At 39.0% G+C, this 22959-nt stretch overlaps 1 protein-coding gene across 1 annotated transcript in view; it reads left to right on the forward strand.

The window, feature by feature from the left end:
• Positions 1–7284: 7284 nt before the first annotated feature.
• Positions 7285–22959, forward strand: part of KMO (kynurenine 3-monooxygenase) — a 45841-nt gene continuing 30166 nt past the window's right edge. The window contains exon 1 of the mRNA XM_004439604.3: positions 7285–7495. Within this exon, the coding sequence (XP_004439661.1) occupies positions 7442–7495 (54 nt within the window). The 5' untranslated portion in view covers positions 7285–7441. The remainder of the gene's footprint in view (positions 7496–22959) is intronic.

The following is a 22959-nucleotide window of genomic DNA, read 5'->3' on the forward strand; positions in this document are numbered from 1 at the left end:
CCCACCCCATTCTGTCATACTCAGTAAATGGTACCACCAGTTATTCAAGCTGAAAACCTGAAAGTCTTCCTGGATTCCTGAACTCCACCCCTGTTCTCCAACACGTGCATACATTATGTTCATTTGCCAACAGATCCTGGCCATTTTACCTCAAAATTATATCTTGAATCCATCTACTTTCCTCCCTCTTCACTTCCACTAATATTTGTTTCCTAATCAAATAAGTAGATAAAGAAACCAAGGTTCATATAATAGCAAATTTCATATAATAGTAAATGCAATAAAAGAAATAAACAGGAAGATGATAGAGAATGATGGAGTGGGTACATCTTTGAGATAGAGTGATTAAACTCAGGGTATTGTATTTGAGCTGAGATCTAAACACTGAGAGGTAGCCATGCAAAGGTAGGAGGAGAGCATTCCAGATATGGAGCTGCAAGTTCAAAGAGCCTGGTGAAATGATTAAACAAGTATTGAGCAAGCTGAGTTCGTCAAAGAAAGTGAGACGATATTCTGTCAACTTCAACAGTATGAGAATGATGAAAACAACAGAGCAAATATGGTTTTAATCTCCTCAAAATTTTAATTTTTTATAAACTTTTATTATTCCCAATAAGGCTGACTTGTTAAATTTATAAATATATGTAGAGAAAAGTGGAAATATTCAGTGTCTCCTGTAGTGTGCTCCTCTTGGAGTTATTCTGTTGGAAAAGGACCTGTTTTAGGGATTAGCGAGTAACTGCATCCCAGTAGGGATGGATTGCTGCGCCCCTGACACCACAGTTACCCCCTGGATCACGAACTTGTCCCACAGCTTCAAGTTCTTCAAGCTCAGAGGATGGGAAAAACTGATTTATTAATTTCTTCTCTCCCTCAAGAAAGTCCTCCAGGGAAAGAAGATGTGGTGATCTTGAGCTTTCCTGAGGCCCCCTCCAAGAAGACTCTTTATATCTGACTTTTAGGAATAGAGGGATAAAAGCTATGGTCAAAATTATAGCTTTATAATCACTAAACTTTGTTCAAGTTTTTGGTGCCCTTTCTCTTATCAGGCACCCAGGGCCCCCGTGCGATCTTTCAATTTCTGAAAGCCATCAACTATGTCATTCTACATGGATCTGTTCTGTCCTGCCCAACCTCATACGAAAAGTTAATTATCTCTCTCTTCCTCTTATAACCCAAAGAACATCAAATCCACATCATTCAGGTGGTGTTATAAAATGTAGCTGCTTTATAAATTTGAATTTCATTTAGATTTGGATTGTCAAAGGAAAAGGCAAGATGAGACTTGAAAATTGTCACCTAACTGGAGAAACAGTCATGTAATACTGACCCTCCCTGTTACAGGGACTGTGGAAATTCCTGGGAGATAACAGTATAAAATAATTTTATCTATTCTACCAAGAGTGAAATGAGAAAAGAGCTGGGACTTACTGCCGAAGTAATAATAATCAATACCTATCAGTCCTTTAGTATGTTGTTTACAGGCTGCATAAAACCACATGATTCATTTTTAATCTCTTTTATGTCTTCTACTTGCTTGATACATGTTTTTGTAGCCTATAACTGGAAAGTTATTTCACTCACCTCATAAATGATCTAGCAGTTATCAGCACCCTCATAGTCAATTTCAATGTCATAAAACATTATTTTAACTACATCACTTGTGAGTTGGGTCACCAATGGCCTACATAGGAGTTAAAGTATCAAAATTTAAAAATTAGTTTTTAAATAATTAAACAAGATGCATTGTTACTCAAATAATAATATACTACCAGATGTGCTTCTTTGAGTAGAAGATTAAGCAGAGAATTGTATGTAAACTTTAGGCTATCTTATCTGCACCCAAACTGTCAATATGAGTGCTTCTATAAGATTTTATCTTTCACGTGAATAACGTTCAAAATGGTCACATCATGTGTTGTGAAAAAAAAAATTTTGAATTCCTAGGCTGAAAGAGCAAATAGCATGAAGATCACTACTTTAGTCTCATATGGGCTGTATAGACACCAAAGGAACAACTATTCCAGAGACAGGCAGACCTCACTAGTTTTGCACACCAAGTGAATGCTGAATTACCCACAGGCACATGGTAGAAGCAAAAAATAAGTCCTCTCTAAAGCAGTATATTGATAGCTTAAGCTTCAAAGTACTCCTACAGTTTTTTATTTTCCAATACAATTTTGAGCACTCAGTTTAAAATGCTCACATGGAAATTAGATAACATGAGTACCTATCCCAAAAGTAAATAAATAAATAACCATCAAAACAAACCCACAATAGGAATTATCAGACACAGACCACAAAGCAATCATGTTTATTATGTTAAGTTCTAAAAGACAAGCTTGAGAATTTTGGCAAGGACACTAGAAACCAAAAATAATGTAATAAATAGGAAAGAGATCCAAATAAAAATTCCAGAACTAACAGTCAAAATTAAGACATCAATGGATGGATTTATCACCTAATTAGACACAGCAGAAAAGAGAATTGGTAAACTGGGTAATATTGAAAGAAATTATCCATAATGAAGCACAAAAAGGCAAAAGATGAAAATACAGATGAAAAGATAAGAGACATGGAAGAACTAAACAATAGTTGGAGAGGTAGTGGCTGAGAATATTCTAGAACTGATGAAAGAAACCAATCCATATACTTAAGAAACTCAGTGATTCCCTGCTAGGATATGTAAATTTTTACCTAGGTAACTTAGTGAAACTACAGAAAACCAAAGACTCAAGTTAAAAGATAAAGATTGTGGAATCAATTTTAAAAATATTCAACTGAATGCTGTTTACAAAGAGCACATTTAAAACATAAAGATACAAGACATTTGAAATCAAAAGGTTGGGGGGCTGGCCCCGTGGCGTAGCGGTTAAGTGCTCGTGTTCCACTGCTGGCAGCCTGGGTTCAGATCCCGGGCGCGCACTGATGCACCGCTTGTCAGGCCATGCTGTGGCGGTGACCCATATAAAATAGAGGAAGATGGGCATGGATGTTAGCCCAGGGCCAGTTTTCCTCAGCAAAAAGAGGAGGATTGGCATGGATGTTAGCTCAGGGCTGATCTTCCTCCCAAAAAAAAAAGGTTGGAAAAGATATAATACGTAAATGCTAACCATATACAGAAAGCAAATATTAATACCAGACAATTAAACTGTAAGGCAAAAATCATTCCTTGAGATGAAGGGGTTGCCTTCATAACAAGAGCTTTATTTCATCAGTAACTACAGCAATTTTAAATGTGCATTGCTCCATATAGAGACAAACTCTGAGGAAATAGACAAACACTAATCACAGCAGGAAATTTTGAAACACTCCTCTTTCAGCAACTGACAAACAAGCAGACCAAAAATCAGTAAGAATACAAAAGTTTGGAACACATGATTAATATATGTGACCTAATGGATATGTATAGGAAAATGCATAGGATAGCTGCAAATATGCATTTTTTCAGACACACGCACAGCATTTATGCAAATTTACCTTTTGCTGGCCATAAAGCAGGTCTCAACCAATTTCAAATGTCTGAAGCTCTATAGAGCATTTTCTCTGACCACAATGAAATTTTGCTAGAAATCAATACCAATAAGAAAAATAGGAAATTCCATCTATTTGGAACTTAAGAAATATATTTCTCTTCCACACTGTACTGGACTACTAGCCAGTGCAGTAAGGTAATCATTCAATCAATCAATAGGAAAGAAAGAAACAAACTATCGTTAAGATTGTGGTGAAAAAGCCAAAAGAATTTACAGACAAATTATTAGAATTAATGAGAGTTTTGCAATGTTGCTGGATACAAACTAAACAGACAAAAATTAATTATATTTCTACGTATCATCAAGAGCAGAAAATAAAATTAAAGATATCATTTACAATAAAATAAATAATATTACTTGTCTAGAACTAAATCTAACAAAAGAAGGGCAAACTTCTATGAGGGCAAATATAAAGCTTTGAGAGACCTTGGAGAAGACCTAAACAAATGGAGAGATGAACCATATTTATAAGGGAAAAACTCAATATTTTAAATATGTTTTGCTTTCAAAACAATCTCAGTAAAAAATCCCAACAAGGTTTTTGGGATTTTTCCTGAAAGAATTAACATACTCATTCTAAAACTTAGATGGAAATGCAAAGCACTAAGAATAGTCAAGAAAATTATTGAAGAAGGACGATGAGGCAGATGGAATTGCTCAAGATATCAGGTTTATTTTAAAGCTATAGGGATTTAGCTGTGGAATTGGCACTGGTATAGGCGAGTGTAGAATAGGCAGAATGAGATAGAATAGAAACCTAGAACCAGACCCACACATATATGAACACTGGACCCATGACACAGGCGGGAGTAGTGGGAAAAGGAAAGTCTTTTCATTTAGTAGTACTGGGGAAAATTGGGTATTCATTTGGAAAAGCAAATGAAATTTGGGCTCCTATACCACAACAAGCATAAAAATTAACTCCATGGTGATTATAGACCAAAAAATGAAAGGTGAATTATAAATTTTTTAGAATACAACATAGAGCCTATCTTCATGACTTCAAGATTATGAAAAAAATTTATAAAACGTGACATGAAAAGTGCTGATCATGAAGGAAAATGTTGATAAATTCGAATATGTTAAAATTAAGAATATCTTTTCATCAAAAGACACCACTAAGAGAGTGATACCAGCTGAACACAAGGTTGACATAAGGGAAGCCATATTGTAGAAAACAAACCCTATTGTAACTTTGAATGACCCCTAGTTAATTAGCCCAGACATGCTTTGTGGATTTTATGGCCCCTCCCAGCTGCTATAAGTCGATAACTTTGTTCTCGACTTCCTTAGGAATATGATGACCCTGGGCAGAGAGTCGACGCTGATAGCTATCATCAAGGATAACTGAAAGATCAGGGTGTAGGGCATTGCTCCTGTCTCTGATGAAAAACCAGTAAAACCAAAGACTATCAGGAACTAAGACCAGATGTCTGCCTGCACCTGGAGGTCAGATGGATGCCCCACCCAGAGAACAGATGCCTCCTCCACCCAGAGACCAGCCCCTATATAACTGGCCTGTAGTCTTTGTTCTGGAAGATGGGTCTTTTGGACATTAGTCAGCCATCTTCACTCTTGCTAGCAAGCTGTAATAAAACCCTTTCTCTCTTATATCCTTGCCTCTTGACTACTGGCATGTCTTGCGGCGGGCAGACGAACCCCCTTTCTGGGTGGTAACAAAAGCAAAAAGGCAAGCCACAGAGTGGAAGAAGTTGTTTGCAACATGTGTAAAGAATAAAACTCATATCCAATGTCAGTTAAAAAAAAAAAAAAGACTATCCAAAAGAAGAATGAGCATCGTACAAAAGAAAAGCAAATTGCAAATGAACAGGTGAAAAGGTGCTCAACTTCATTAATAATCAAAGAATGCAAATTAAAATGACAATGAGATATAGTACACACCCATCAGACCTGCTAAATCTAGAAATTCCAGCAATGCACGTGTTGACGAGGATGTGGCAGAAGAGAAACTTCTACACACTGTGTCAAGTAAAAGTGCAATACTTTGGAATATAACTTTGGTGTATTTAAGAAGGTTAAAAATATGCATAAACAGCATGTAAATCCTAGAGATGCTCATACATACGTGCACATTGTATACACAAGATTGTTCATGGCAGCAGCATTGTTTGCAATGTTAAAAAATTGGAAACACCCAAATGGCCATCAACAGTAGAATGGAGAAATAATACACTACAACGGAAATGAATGAACCGGAACTACATGCAATGACACAGATGGATCTTAAGAAACATAATATTGAGAAAAAGAAGCAAGCTGTAAAGAAAAAATATATATGAATTCATTTATAGTAAAAGTTCAAAAAGAGGCAAAACCAAACAATTCTAGGGATGCGTGTATGGCAGTAAAATTACCAATAAAAACAAGGAAGTGATAAAGTCAGGATGGCGGTTACCTCTACAAAGGAGGGGTGATTGGCAAGGGACATATGTAGACTTCTGGGGTTCTGGCAATGTTCTTTTTCTGGGCCTGAGTGGTAGTTACATGGGTGCTTGCTTTACAATAAGTTATTGTGTCGTACACTTGCGTCTTATGTATTTTGGTTTTTTGTGTGCTATAGTCCATAATTTTAAAAAACAAGAGAGTTCTCCATATATTGATATTAAAGAATTCTTGAGCAGTATGTTGTAAAATAAAATAATAGTATGCGGAAAAGTGTGTAAAATTTGCTATTATTTATGGAAAGGAAGGGAAGGAGGGAGAGATAAAGAGAGAAAGAGAGAGATGCTTGAAGAATAGGGTAACCCAGACACCAAGATACTTCTTGTCTCTGGGCAGGAGAAGTAGATGGCCAAGGGACAGGGTTAGAAGAAGAATGGCTAGTCACTCATCCACTTTTAAGTCTTTTGAATTTCATACCGTGTGAATGTATTACCTATTCAAAATAAATAAAAATAACAACGAAAAAATTTTCTAGCAACTCTAACCACACTTATCCACAAGGGGTCACTACTGAGTGATGATTCACTCTAGCCCCTAACAAGGGAAAAACCGTTCTGAATTCTTCCTGCTCTCACTAGGAAGTGAAGAAGGTCATCATTTACTTTCTTACTTAATTTTACACCACATCATGTCCCAGAAAAAGTTTTCCATTCACGAATATGCACAAAATATAAATAATATGCATTTAAAATGAGATGAAAGAAGACGAAGTGGAGATTAGAATATGAATCCAAGAATGAGTTTACAAGAAGCATAGTATTCACAGTCTTCGTAGTGGTAATGCACAAATTAGATTCTAAGGTTTCTAGCCGCGAATGCAAAAAAAAAAACAAAAACAAAAAGGAAGGTCGTCGGTTACACAATTCAAAATCTTATTCAAGAGAACATGAAGACTGGGCAAAAAATTTTCCCTGGTAGTCTGTTAAAGACCATCTATGAGGACCTTTTAGATGGAATTCCTGACTGGACCTAATAACAAGCAAATCCATGGATCAACTGTGAAATCACGCCATCTTACTCTCTAAGAGAAGTATGAGATGTTTTGGGACTCCAGACAAGGGAGATTTCATTCACGGTTAATCATGAATGAAAATGAAACTAAGAATACATACGGTAAAAAAAGAAGGAAAGACCTAAGACCGTGCTTTAAAAAATTTCGTGGCTTACGCATTAGAGGGTGAGTGTCTTCACTTGGCTGGGTCTTTCCAAATTTGGTTATTGCAACAAATTCCCTTTCTTCGTAAAGCTGAGCTGATTGTACTTTGGGCTACGAATGAGTTAAATGCTATCCCTTAAGTTCAAGGGAAATTAGCCCTGACAAACACAGGTGCTGGCTCACCATGCAGGGCCTTGGGCAATATAAAGACTGAGGGAGATCGGGTGTGGAACACAGGGCTCCCAGTGGCGGAAGCTACAACATTGGGAAAATCTAGTCGGCAGTTATGGATTCATCTGACATTCAAAGGAAAAAAATAGCTGTCATTGGTGGTGGCTTGGTAAGAATCTATTTGGGTATATTATTCCTGCTGGTTGTATTATATTAATTATCATTACTCTTGATTATTATTAATCACTTGGACAGCTTGTTCATTTTCTTGTGAAAACTTTTCTGATATATAAATATGTCTATTCAGTATGATATTAGTTTTAATTTCCTCTTTTCTAGGAAAGGTATTTTATTTCCATTAAACACAAAGGTGTCTGTTTTCCCCTGTCATTCTGGTTTAGCATTTCTTTTTTTTTTTATTTTAATTTTTGTTTATTGCAGTAGCATTGGTTTATAACATTGTATAAATTTCAGGTTTAGCATTTCTTAAAAACAGAACATAAAGAAAATTGAATTTGATTTATTCCCGAATTGGCTACGTTTTTAAAAACAGATATTAGTGTAAACAGTCATTTTAATCAAAACATATGCCCCACATTGGTTGATAACTGTTTATACTGTCTAATAAGAATAAAAGGGTCAAGAAACACGAAGCTAATGCAAAATTACCGTGTTGATGTTCGCTAGTTATTTGAATAATTGGGAATAACACCTTGTTGATCGCCTGATTTATTTGGCTGACCCTGTGGAGCACTTAAGGCGGTGGAGTGAGCTGCTCCCCTCTCCCTGAGCAGGTGAGAGGAAGATGCCAGAACTTGGCGCATACCTAGCAAGTTGTAGGAGGGGGCTTCGCCTTGCTTTCATTGTTATCCTACCAAAGCTAGTTCTGTTTAATGTGGGGCTGCCTTGAGTCAACTCTATTTGTTTCCCCCCTCCACAAAACTCCTATTTTAAAATATAAAAATCCCCCTTAGTTAAAGTTTAATCATTTTGTTTTCACCTTTGGTCTAATCATTTGCAGGCTTTTAGCTCCTAGTCATTCATTCATTTACTCAACAAAAATTTATTGAGGGCCTAGTATGGGCCACTGTTGTAAGCTGTGTCTAGATTAGTACATTTTACACCACACATATATACTTATGTAGTATATGCTAATTTTGTCTTTTGTTCTGCCTTCCTTATTGTCTTTTCCCCAAAGTACTATGACAGTTCCTCTAACATTTCTGATCCTAAATTTCAAAATGCTGAGGATCCCTATCACGTGCCATGTTGGTCAATGCATGTGACATATATCGTCATTTCTTCATACTGGGCTTCCGTCCCATTCCTTGCTATCAAAATTTTGCATAAAATGGGAATTCACATATTCAACAAAATCTTATTGAGTGCCTGCTATGTGTCGACATTGTTTTGGGTATTAGGGATACAGTGGTGAGCAGGCCAGGGAAGAGAAAGACAATGGAGGAAAAAACAAATAATAATTTCAGTGAGACGTAAGTGGTAGAAAGAAAGGCAGACAAGAGAATGCTGTAGAGAGTGTCTTAGGGGTATCTGTTTAGAGTGAGGTCAGGGGAAGCCTCTCAGAGGAGGAGATCTATGACCAGAGACCTGAATAATAAGTAGGAAGCAACCGTGTGAAGAGCTACAGGGAGCATCTCAGGCAGAGGGAACGGCATGAAGAGAAACCCTGAGGCCGTGATGAGCTGGACACGTTCAAGGAGCAGACAGAGAGGCAGAAAGAATGAGGCTGGAGAAGGATAGCTGATGAGGCTGGAGGGACTGAGATAGCCAGGTCTCCTAGGATCTTAGAGGGCAAGGCAAGAAGATTGGATGTTACTCTAAGTGCAATGGAAAACCACTGGAGGCAGGAAAGTTTTAGGCAGGAAAGTTAAGTTGTGATTTTAAAAGATTCCTCGGGCTATTATGTGGGGAGGGACTGGGAAGTTGTAAGAAGACAAGACAGACCATTTAGGAGGCTGCTGTGTTTGTCCAAGACTTGGATGAGGGTGGCAGCAGCGACGCCTCTTAGAAATCCAAGGGGAGATAACAAATATGTGACTGGATGCATGATTTGGGAAGGCATAAAAATATGATGTCGTCCATGGATTTCTCCCTAAGTAACACTTGAACTCTTCATCATGTAACCATTTCACTATCGGGCACACGCACATGCTGTAAAGTAAAAGACATAAATTAGTACACATGTATCAAGAAGCAACTAAAATTCCTCTGCAAAGGAATTCTCTCCACCTTATTGCTCAGGTCCATGCCTAGGCATCATGTTTGATTCCTTGTTTCATTTTATACAAACCTCCATTCCTCTTTTACTCCACCAGTTAGGCTTGGTGGCTCTAGATCCAAAATAGGTTTCAGTTTTGGCCATTGCCACCATCCTAGTCCAGGCCACCATCATCCCTCATCCATACTCCTGCATCCACCTCCCAAGTGGTCTCCCAGCTTCTACTCCTGTCCACAGACGGTCCATTCTCTATGCAGCAGCCAGAATCATCCTTTTAAAACATACATTTGATAATTGTCACTCTTTGCTTAAAACCGTCCAATGGTTTCCCATTGCAAATAAAATAAAATCCAAACTCTTTACCAAAGGCTCTACGTGAACCGAGCCTGTCCACCCATCTGGCCTCACCTTTTCCCTGTTTCATGTTTTATGTATTATTTAAGAGTATCTGAAATTACACGCTTTACTTGGTTTTGGTTTTTTATATGTTCATTAAATGTCTACTCTAACCAGGATATAAACTCATATTTACCAATGTATTCCAGTGACTGGAACTATGCCTGACATTACTTGATGTTATTAGTTAGTATTTGATGAATGAGTAAATGAGAGGAATGAAAAAACTCTTCTTAAGCATATGAAGGTGAAGGAAGTTTCATAACAGAAGAAAGCTTAAATATTGAGGATGTTATTAAAAAAAAGTATGGATTAAATAAATTCAGGAAGGATAAATTCAATATATAAAGGACAAAATTATTTTCATGCCCTTCATCTTTCTTGTGTTTTTTTTTTCACCTTTCCCATTCTCTTCCTCCCTGTGGGCCATACCCTATACCTGACACTGTCTAACACATTAAAGCCTCTTCTCCTAGGAAAAAATATTGCAACAGTTAAGAACCTTTACTTGGAAGTCCAAAGAATACAGTAAACTTCCTTTATTTTTTTCCAGTAATAGCCTTGCCCAGTGAAAAGTCACCCTAAGAGTTTGTCCTTCCTCTAATGCTGTGATCCTGTGATAAACCAATTGGTTTCTGTTCTTTGAAAATGTGTCAAGTCAAAGGGATTAGAAGGAATCAAGAGATCAGTGAAGGAACTCTTACCGAGAAACTAAAGGTGAAAGACATGCTAAACCATGATCATAAACTGGCGAAAGTTTAACCATTGAAAAGTGGAAAACGATGTTCAAACAGTATTTCAAAAACATTAATCTGAATATTTAGAAAAATCACTGTATTGAGTTTGCTGTTTCCTTCTTGTGTGAAACACTATTCTCAGACCCCTCCTCTGCCAATGGGATTACCTCCTAGAAGCTGGAGGATCTGCCTGGAAAGACCTCTTCCCTCCTGTAAATGCCCACACGGTTTTGTTTGCCTTTACGATAGGCTGCATTCTATTAAAGTGATTGATATGCATAGTTTATTCCCCATAGAAAATTTTTAGCGTCATGAATCTAAAGACTGTCTTACCTTTGGGTTCCTGCTCCCTTGTCTTTTATAAAGGTTATCCCAGTGCCTTCTACTGTCAAACACACTAAAATATTTTGTGTACGTGAGTTTGCTTTCAGAACAAAGTGGGTGGAATCGTGCTCTTAGAAGTTACGGGCAATTAAAACGACGACAATATTTTTCACTAGAATGGTGTCATAATGAACGTAATCCTTTGATGGACTAACTTGAAAAAGGATTTGAAAAGCAATCTTTACTTTTCAGGCTGGAAGGATTTCTACAGGTATAGCTTTCCAATTCTAACAAATTAACCTAGGGGAAAAAACTGCCGCCCACAAAAGCTGCCTACCTTTGTGTGAGAGTGACATATTTCTTTTCTTTACAAAGTGACAGGCCAGAGAAGTCAAAAGAAAGGCTCTCTAACCTGTTGCTGTATCCTTCAGCTACGTGTTCAGGACCTTGGTATTCAGAAATGCTGCTTCTCATGGCTCTTTTCAGTGTTTATAGGTATAATGGAAATGATCAGAGCCAAGGGGCGCTCTTTGGGTGACAGCTATAGCTACTTGAGCCCTCATTTTTCAGTTGTAGCCTAGAGCTTTGGCTGAAAGGAGTATGCAGCATTCCAGGCCTAGCTATCTCCTGCTGCTGCAGTGCACGTCCACTGTTCCAGCACACACTCTCAAGACGTATTTAGGGTATCATTGAAGCGTTTCTTCTGTCTCCCCTGCTGACAAGCAGCTCCACTACAGAGTGTTTTGTGACCCGTTGTCCCTATGTTTGACCCAGCAAAATTCTCCATTAATAGGTATTTAGAGGGTCAAGTCTTTGAAAACATCAGGGTGAGGCGACTTGTGCATTTTCTGACTTGTCAATAATCGTGCTCTGCTCCCTGATATTCAAGTCTAGGTGGTGGCTCTGCTGATGAAATTACCTTTGCGGCAGCTTGGCCTTGACTGTATGAGAGTTTATGTCTCACAGCTATACATTTTAGACTCTGTTTTATAAGCTCGGATTTATAAGCCCCAAATGGTCTTGATGTCAAGTTGGTCCTGGATGGTGTTTCTGCCCTGTCTCCTTGGGATCTTTCCACCTTACCACTCACTCTGCACTCAGCTCATTGGGATGGAAACAGCATTAGACAGTGAGGAGACTGAGTGTCAGAGGGTCTGCCGTCAGCTAGAAGCCCAGGAAATCTTACTCTCTCTGCATCTCAGTTTCTTCATCTTGGGCTAAAACTAGATTGATAGTCTTAAAATTCTACTGTTTCTTTATAGTACTTCCTTACTCACAGATCTATGGCTTTGTTCTCAATCTAGTCTTTATAAAAGTAGACACCAAATGTTACCCAGAATTTTCACTTTCCCCAAAGTCAATATCCCAGACACATATAAACCGTCAAATGTTTAATAGTCTTGGGTCAAGGTCTGTATATAGCTTGGTTCAAGTGCATACTTTTTATTTTATGTGAATATTAATGAGATCAACCATGTAAAGAACTTAATTACTATTGTTTACCTTTATTATTATTAACTTTAAACAGCTCAAAGCTCTGTTAACTGCCTGCAAAGAATTTGTTTTTCTTTCCTTTTCATTTGTCCCAAAATACTCTCAGACTGTTTGTCCATCTGTCTGTACACATCCATCCACCCACCTATTGATCTATCTGTCCACTCAAAGAGAAAAGAGCGCACTCCTACACTGTTGATGACAATCTGAATTGGTACTTTTTTCTGGAAGATGGTTTGAAAAAATATATATTGGTAGTCTTAAAAATATAGGAGAATTGCAGAAGGCAGCTTCAGCTCTCTCTCTCTTGAAGTCAGCCTGAGCAAGTCATTGAGTTTAGAGAAACAATTGTCCTTCAACCTAAGAGAAATTAAAAGCAATTAGAATCTTTAATGTGGTTTCTCAAAAACACCCAATCTGGAGTATATTCAAAACCTGCAACAAAACCTTCTAAAAATAATCTTGCCCTACTCACTCTCAATCTCTTTCATGTGCTTTGCAGCTAGTCCAAAAACAAGACGAAAGAAGATCAAACAAACTCTTCCTACGCTCTGTGCTGTCAAAATCCCCTCCCCAAGTCATTTCAGACTCTCCTTTCTCCCTTCTGTCTTCTCTCTCCTTTCTCACTCTCCTGTCGTCTTTACCCCCATTAGTCCCTGACACTAAGGCCCAGAGCCAAGGGGGCAGGTAGAAAGAGGGTGGGGATCTCAGAAGTTTCTGCAGGTTTCATCCTTTTCACTAAAACTTGCCCTTTGGTGAACCATTTCATTACTGGGCTTTAATCAAAAGAAATGAGTGTATGGATATGATTGTTTATAATCCTAAAAAATTAAAATAATTTGAATATCCAAATATAAGGGCATTGCAGACAATAAAATGTAATGCAATTATTAAATATTTTGATTTAAAATATTTTCTGACATAGAAATACATTCACAATATACTATTCATTTTTTAAAGGAAATCATAAAATAAAATGTATAGCCTGCTACCATTTTTAAGAGAAATGTTGTGTGTTTTATATGCATAGAAAATGTTAACACTGGTTTTCCCTGCTGGTAAAATTGTGGGTGTTTACTTTTTTTCTTCGTGTTTATCTGTATTTTCTAATTTTTTAATTAAAATCATGGAGTTCTCGCTAAATATCAGAAATAGAAAGATTTATAAAATACAAGCCAGATAAATATCATTACTCTCTGGGCACTTGCAGCCTGGTGGGGAAGTGAGAAAGGAATGTAAATAAATAATTCAATTTATTGCGAGAGACAGTTAAAATACTTATATGCATATATACATCCATGGAATTATAGAAAAAAAGGTAAATAAGTCTTTCAGAGGAGCAGAGGTATCCAGGAAGAATTGTACTGAATACATGAGTCTTAAAGGAAGGCTAAGCTTTTTCCAGCTATTTAAGGCGGGAAAGGATAGTTTGGGCAAAAGGAACATTATGTTCAAAGACATGTAAGTGTAAAAATGCATGGTACTTTCAGGAAATATACAGAAACTTTGGTATGCCTCTTACAGTTAGTGTGTGGGAATAGCAAAAAATGAGCTAGAGAGAGAGGCTGGGGTCACCTGTAATAATCTTTTATGTCATGTTGAAAATTTGAAACTTTTTCCTGAAGACTTATGAGGAGCTAATAAAGGACTTTCAGACAGAAAATGCATCATCCAATTTCTATTTTAGAGGATACCTAGCTGTGTGAGGAGTAGAGACTGGGGGAGGGGAGGGCTACTGGAAAACTTGCAGTAGGCCAGGTGGAGGGTAATGAGGGCCCCATATAGGGAGGAGAGGGGTGTGAGTAGGAGATCTATGTTGGGAGAGATTCCAAAGAAGTCATCAGTAGGACTTGTTGCCTAATTAAATGTATATTGGTAGGTAGAGAGGGCATTAAACGTTCTCTGAAGTATCCTGGTTGGGTGAACTAGGGGCAGAGTTGCGATTCTCTAAGGTGTGGAATACAGAAAGAGGAGAACGTTCTGAAGGTTGGGGGTTGGGAATAAGTTGAATCTGAGGCATGTTAAGATGGAAATGCCTGTAAGGCACAGGTAGAGAGATTCAGTAGTCAGAGCTGGCGCTCAGGAGAAGGATCTAGGCTGGAGAAAAAGTCATGCACCAACTTTTCTAAGAGCCCCCACAGAAAGTGAAAGCATGTGGGACATTCACCTTATCATCATGGGAGGGAAAATCAAGAATACTGCTTGGCCTTGGAGGCCAAATCCAGATGATATATGTCAGAGAGTCAGGGTTAAGGTTTAAATAATAAAACAATATTTGGCATAACATATGCAAAATTCTAGCAGATGTAATAATTGCAAAGTAGAAAGACATTTTTATGTGCTTATTTCATAGTAAGTGCAGTTAACAATCTGGTTCTTCTCATTGCATTGATATATTCACAGATCAAAGTCTTGAGACACCAAACCATAGTTCCATGGGCAGGAGGTACAAACAGGCTTTTTAAAAGTGTGTTTGGTGACAAACTCAGAAACACCTATCATTCTTAGGGAGAGTTTTATGTGCTTCATTAAGTCTAAAGTAGTTGACACATGCTTAACGTTACATTGTCTGATTCATGTCAAACACATTACAGTAAAGAGGCATAAAATGCATGAAATTTTTATAATCATGATGCCCCTTCCTATTAGGGTCAGCGTTTATAAATAAAAAGCTATGGTGCCTCATAATTGTTGGATATTTGAACAATCATTGCTGAAGAGTTCACATGGGAATTACCAGAAACTTAGTTAATCCTATTGCATAACACCGTGCCAACTGAACACCTGAGAAGCATACCTCGGTATTTACATAAGAGAAATTTTCAAATAATCTTTTTAATTGGTAAGTTAGGCATCAATATAATGGGCCAGGGTGGGGTCAAGGCACACGACCTCTAAAGAAGGAAGTAAAAGGAGACAAAAACAAAGAGGGAAATGGCACAATAAATCGGGTAAACCCATAATTACATAATCGAGGCATCTCCTCAGAACCCTGCTTACACAGAAACAGGCTAGACCAGTTGTTAACAAAACATTTAATTTACAAATTACTCTATGAACAGAACAGTACTGTTGTGGACTTTCCATCCATGCTTCGAAACAAATATACCGAAAGATTTTTCATAATTGTTTATGTCCTTAATAAAACTGTCCTATCCTCAAGGCTTAACTCCAAGAGTTGGCATCACGAAAACTATGGACTGCTCCCGGGTGTCTCACCTGCCCAACTTCTTCTCTCCTCTCACCACCTTCTTTCTTTCTTTATGCTCAGGAACCAGCTGTGCCTCAATAGAGACTTTGTGGTGGGCTCAGAATGGTGTACATACGGCTTCCTTTCCGTTTATATCTCTATGTCTTAGTGGCCTTTTTGCCAGTGTAACAACTAAAGAAGGCACTGACGGTTATTCCCAGTTAAGCACGTTTTACAGAAATGAGAAGGGGAAATAAAATTCGAGTCTAAAACGTACTTTATTAGCCACATTACTAGTCCTTCTAGCTGAACTTCTGTAACATCTACCAATCTGTGTTTTTCTTTTAGTTTTATTTGAACCTCAAACACACAGAATTGGAATTATCATAATCTTTGTTTCAGGACACACCACTATGACTGGTGTTGGAGAAGACATTTTTATTTACTTTTTTGCTTGTTTGTTTATTAATAATAACAAGCAACAGCCGTATCGTGTTGAACTCACCGCTCAACACGAGAATTAATACATTGCCAATGACTTATATCAACCTCTGTGCTTCTCTCCCACCCAATCAAGCATTGCCCTGAATCTTGTGTTTATCCTTCTCTTGCTTTTGTATATATATATATATAAATTTGCCAATGACTTATATCAACCTCTGTGCTTCTCTCCCACCCAATCAAGCATTGCCCTGAATCTTGTGTTTATCCTTCTCTTGCTTTTGTATATATATATATATAAATTTATCATATCTATACATACATAATACATATACACTTCTAAAAATTATGTATCTAAAAATTATGTACATATATCTGTGGTTTCATTTTAATTGTCTTTATTTTATGAGTATCATGCAGTATGAAATCATCTGAGATTTATTCTTTTCACTTATAGTATTACTAATATATTCATATTGTTGCATTTCACTGTTTGAATATACCATAATTTATTTGTCCATTCCTCTGTGAAGGCTAATTGGGCCGTTTCCAGTATTTTTGTTTATCTGTTTTAGTTATGAAAAGTACTGCTCTGAACATTCTGGCACATGTTTCCTGCTATATTTCTTGGGTATATGCCTTGAAGAGTTTGGTCAGATATGTGAACGCATATTCAACTTGACAAGATAATTGCAAGCAATGCCTTCATCCTCTCTAGCACTTGATATTTTCATGAACCAAGATGACATTTAATCCTGTTGTGTTCGTCCACCTGAGGTTCCCTCTTTTCCCCCTCCCCCATGAGGAACATTTATGCACACTTGTTTGGCTAACACACAAGTGCTGGAGAGGTGGGGATCAACACCTGCCAACCTTAGAAAGACCTGAAGCAGAATCTCCACTGGAGCCAGCCTCCTCTCCCCAGAGCCTGGAATCGATTTTGGTCAAAGAAAAGGAACATAACAAACCCCTGAAAGTAGCCCACTGGCCCACCCTTGGCTGGGAACTGAGCCTGCTCTGAACACCGTCACTGAGACCCTTGTTTGTTCATGGTTTGTGACAGTTCCTTTACTCGCTATAGCTGAATTCCCAGGAAATGGGTGAATGGGTTTCTTGCTTCTGAATCCCAGTCTCTCTAGTCTTAGGTCATTTCCCACCGTCAGGTTTTTACTGATCATTTGTGGTTTAGATTGCGGCTTGTGCGTCCTACTTGTCTTTCTGCCTGGCCTATTCTCCCAATAAGAAAGACTCATTTCTGAATTACTTGCCCCCGCCTCGTTCCAACTTCCCCAACCCTGTTGGAGCCCTGGTCGAGATCCTTTCCCCGTCCTGCTTTCCACCACGATACAAACAACCACAGTGTTGTATTGTAACACTGTGTAAGAAAGAGGAGTGTCGCAAACCTTTCTCTTTCCCTGCAGTGCGACTTACTCTATTTAACCTTTAACCCCTTGTAGTTTTTTTTTCTTCTAAATCCTATAGATCAATTTAGCCTTTGGAAGAAATTTATTTTATTGTATGAACTTCACTGGAAGCTTACGGATTTTCTTTTTCTTGACACGAACTTGTCACTTCCACTGCCCTTAGTAGATATTCTCTAACACACGAGTGAAAGGAAGATAGACACGCAACTTTTCATAAGTTGGAAGAAAGCAGGGCAGGAAGAAAGAGATCTAAGAGGATGTTTGCGTTTAACAGAGGGAAATCACCTGTGGTGAAATCAAAGGAGCTGTGACTAGTGAAACATAGAAGAGTCCAGGGCCCCGCAGGAAAAGAGTGAAGGAAGTATGACAAAGATGCCAAGACACGGTTTTCTCTGCCAGGCACCAGGTCGTACTGTTAGCTGAGACAACTGTTGCTGTTGAGAAAATGCTGACAGTAGTAGAAGGTGAAGCACCCTCAGACTGAGGGATTAGGAGGGAAGCAGTTTGTAATGATCTCTTCAGACACACCAAATGAAAACAAGTGGTGTGTTCATAATTTCAGTAGTGGCTCCATAGGAAAAAATGGTTTGTTTGTTTATTTATTTATTATAACTTTCCTTTTTTTAGGGCAGTTTAAGGTTCACAGCAAAATTGAGGGGAAGGTACAGAGATTTCCCATACACCCCTTGCCCTGTTATCAACCTCCCCCACCAGCTGGTACATTTGTTACCATTGATGAACCTACATTGACACATCATCACTCAAAGTCCATAGCTCATATTAGGGTTCACTCTTGGTGTTGTACAATCTATGGGTTTGGGCAAATGTATAAAGACATGTATCCACCATTATGGCATCACAGAGTATTTTCACTGCCCTAAAAATACCCTGTGCTCCACCTATTCATCCCTCCCCCACAACCCTGGTATATTTATTTTAACAAAATAATTGAATGTGGATTTCTTGGTTGGCCTTCCAGAATATTAAATGTGTGGATTGCTTGGCAAAAATTAAATTTGAAAACTTCCCACACACTTAATGGTTTAAATATGGACCAAGGTTTTAAAATAACCATCACTGGTCTACAGAAATTGAGTAATATGAGGAAAGTTAGGTGAATGGTGAGAGGAGATGCAAGCCCGGATCTACCGGATTATTTAAAAACAGAATACTTAAGTACCTAGATGCTAAGGTGCATTGGGGCAGAAGAGTGAAAACTCATGCGGAGTAAATAGTAGAAGAGGACTGGGGCCCCGCCAGGCCTGCACCTGGCCTGACTCACAGGCCCTTAAACAGTGACCACATGTAAGGCCCTCTCCTTAACCCCCACATCCACCAGGGGCCTCATCTCAGAGGCCAAGCATCCTCTCCCAGATGTATCCTCATCCGGCTCTGTGATTCCTCTCTCCCAACTCCACTTGTCATTCCCGCCTTCCCTTCCAAAGCCCTCCAGAGGGTCCTTTGGATCCCAGTTTTATAGTAAGCATAATTTCCAAAGTTTTCACTTTATTCATTGAATCTCCTGTCAAACTCCTGGCCTTCGCTTAACCCTGAGGACAATAACCACCTTGCAGCCTCCTCCCTCAGCTCAAGTATCTCAAGACTGGGAGCTGCTGTGGTATTCTTGCTCTACACTGCAGCTCCCAGCCCTGTAAGTCTCCATTTTTCTGTGCAAACCCTCTGAGGCTTGTGTCACCTACTTATACCACCTTTTGTCCTCCTCACTATTGTTATCAATCAACCTCTGGGCCACTTCCCTCCAATATAGAAGATTTTAGCACTTACACATGAACTTTTTTCTATACCCCAGCCCTGCCCTCACCTTGTGTGACTATCAAAGTTCTCATTCTTGGCCCCACCAGTTCACTAGCCCCTCACTTCCTTGAACTCCATGCTTCCAATCTCTTCCATCTCCACTGTACTTCAGCCTCCAAGTTCCACGACCACATCCTGGACCTGGACCTTGTCATCCCAGAGGACTGTGCCATCTCAGATAATAGTGTCAGACCTAGGACTCTGATTACAAACCTCCTAATCTTCTAGCTCTCTCATTCAGTTGTTTCTGCAAAATTTGTTCTTCTCAGGGACCTCCTACTTGTCCCTGTTCATCAGGCCCCCTCTGTCTTCCTTCCATCCTATCCAACTTAGTTGTTACTGTCTATCAATTCATTCAACTAATATCTTCAACTCCTTTGCTTTCCATCCCATCCACGTGGCCAAAACCCACTCTGCTTTATTCCAACAGATTCCTCTGCATAGAAATCCAGGCTGTTCGGTGCTGCAAGAAAAAATACAATAAACTTCACATCCTTGTACCTCTGTAAATTCAGGGTCTCCATCCTCAACTCTGTCTTCAATGTTATTCAGCCACACTTCTAGTTTAATGATTGAGAGCTCACTTTCAGGAACCAGATTGAAACATTTGAATCTCAACACCAACTCCAGCACTCATGAGCTGTGTTATCGTAGATGAGCCACTTAACTTCTCTGTTCCCTCAATTTCCATACCTGTAAAACAGGATAATGACAGTACCTACTGCATGGGGCTGCAGTGAAGATTAAATGAGTTAGAGCAGTGAATGGCACATGGAAACCACTTCACGGGGATTGTACATTGTCATTATTGTCTCTTTAGTCAGATTTCTCTGTTTCATTCTTTCTAGTAGTTATTTTTAACCTTTATCATGTGCTCCTTCTCCTTAGAACCCTCTTCCTCCTGACCCCCCACCGTTGTTTGGCTGACTCCCACTCATTGTTTCAGTCTCAGCTTAGATTTCGTTTTTTTCCAAGAAGTCATACCCTATCCCACTGTACACCCAACATTTGGGTTAAGCGTTCTTCCCCCACACTATCACAGCTGTACTTCCCCATCATACTATTTATCACCCTGTGTTAGAATGGGCTGTAATCCCTTTGAGAGGTCTGGGTATATATATAAATATATATATATACACACACACACATATTTTTTTTTTGGTTATAGTTAACCTGTTCATCTGTGTTAGCATCATGGTTGTGTAAGAACTACAGACATAAGAAGCTTATACCTAGTTGTAAGTTTGTATGTTCTTCAGTAACATTATAATAAAACAATTCAAACTAGCACTGGGACCTGAGGGACTTTTTTCCTTGGAGTGGGATCTACCCCTCACTCCCACTGTGGGGCTCCTGGAAGGCTGACTCTTGGTCTGCAGGAAGTCTACCATCCCCAGGGGGTCAACAAGCTCCCAGATGAGTGGGCTGGATAGGGCAGGGTGGCCACTGTTTCCTCAGTGGGGCTGGTGAAGGCCCCCCAAATTCCTCTGAGCTCCTCACAGAGAGAAGCTGGGACACAAGGCCCCTAAACATCCTAAAATGCTCTGAGGTGGCAAACCCAAAGTTCTGGGGCCTGGCTGCCCATGCAGTTAGCACGGAGTGGGGCCTCTGGGAATATCTTGCTCTCTCTTATATCCCTAGCACCTAGCACAGAGCTGGCACATAGAAAAAAATTGATATATATGTGTTAAATAAATATATGAAAAATATTTGATAAAATGAAGCCCTAGACAAGACTTGAACTCCCTGAGGGCAGCCATTGTTGATTATCTTTGGATCAACCTTAATGCCTAGCAAGGACTCTTATAATACTTAGAAATCAATAAATATTTTTTGAATAATAATTTTTCTGTGTTTCTTGAAAGTTGTTTTTAAATTTCCAAAAGGATTCATGCTCTTTATCAACTTGCTTCTTCTGTACATGTCAAAATAGTCTCATCCTTCAAAGCTCAAGTCACCAGTCATCTTCTCCAGGAAGTTTTTATCAATCCCTTTGTTCTGGTTATCTGTTGCTGTGTAACAAATTGCCCCAGAACATAATGGCCTAAAACAACAATCCGTGAGTGTGCGTCACAGTTCTATGGGTGACAGACTGTCATGTGGCTGGGGCTGCAGTCATCTGAAGGCTTGACCAGGCTGGATGTCCAAGATGGCACACTCCCACAGCTGGTGGTTGGTGCTGGCTGTTGGTGAGTAAAGAGCTCAGCTGAGGCTCTTGATTGAAATAATTGCATGTGGCCTGTCCATGTGGCTTGGGCTTCTTACACACGGCAGCCTCAAGATAGTTACTCTTCTTACGAGATTACTGGCTTCCAAAAGGCAGGAAGCAGAAGGTTTCAGGCCAGCTAGCTAAGGACTACGGCTGGAAATGGCTCAAGTGTCACTTCTATGGCATTTTATTGATGAAGGCTGTCACAGGCCCTCCTTGATTCAAGGAAGTGGAGAAATAAACTCCATCTCTGGATGAAAGAGTGTCAAGGTCACATCGCAGAAGAGCATCTAGAATGGAAGAGATTGTCATGGCTATCTTTGAAAAATACAGTCTGTCACATCCTTCAAGGCAAAATTAATCTCCTTCTTGCATGTTCTCTATGACTTCATTTATTCTTTTTTTTTTTTTACTTTGATTTCCACCTCTGGGCCCAGAATTATTTTGCAAGGAAAGGCATCTCAATCTATATGCACACAAAAATTTGGGTAAATGGAATAAAATTATATGACTTAAACATATAATTATTTTTGAAGTATATGTAAATGTTTTGTGGTTAAATGTATTATACACCTGTTTAGGGTCCTGACCCAAAGCCTGGAGGTTTATTAAGCTCTCCTGAGCAGGCACCGGGATGGGTGTCCTGAACTCCAGATTTTGTCCTTCTAGCCTCATGAGTCTGTCAAAAATTCTGCTGAAGTTCTTAGCCTGTCCTCCAACCGGTAGATACACCTAGGCATGGCTCCAAATGCCAGATTCACCTCTCCGTGTTTCCTTTTCCTCTTAGCAGAAGAGTTAGTTTAAACGACCTATTTCACCATTACACCAAATGGCTGCTTGTGGAGAATGGATTGGCAAGAGGCCAGATGAATGTTGGGAGAAGAGACAGAAAACTTGACCTTAGTCAAGCATAATGATTATGAGAACTAGAAGCAGAATGGGGAAAATGAAAAGAGATGAGTAGATGGAGAAACATTATAAGATAGAATGGGTGGAACTTGGAAAGGATTGGATGTGGAGAATGAGGGAGAGGGAGGTGCCAAGGTTTCTAGTTTGAGCGTCAGTATGGGTGGGCTATCATCCATTGACATAGGGAACATGTGAAGAGAATTGACACAATGGGCGGCAAGGATAACAAGTTTCAATTTAGATCTGTTGATTGTGAGGTGCTTTGAGACATTTAAGAAGCTATATCAATTAAACATTTGTATGCATGAGCTCAAAAAAAGAGATCTGGGTAGGAAATGTAAGTTTTCGCATCACCATAGATGTGGAAAATGGACTAGGATGGAGGTTTGAGAAACTCCAACATTTGATTGTCTTGCTTTGCAAGGATGAAAGAGAGAAAGTGAGAATGGCCAGAG

This window comes from Ceratotherium simum, chromosome 36 (genome assembly GCF_057802395.1).
Source record: "Ceratotherium simum simum isolate JZ-2026a chromosome 36, ASM5780239v1, whole genome shotgun sequence".
In the NCBI taxonomy this organism is placed as follows: domain Eukaryota; kingdom Metazoa; phylum Chordata; class Mammalia; order Perissodactyla; family Rhinocerotidae; genus Ceratotherium; species Ceratotherium simum.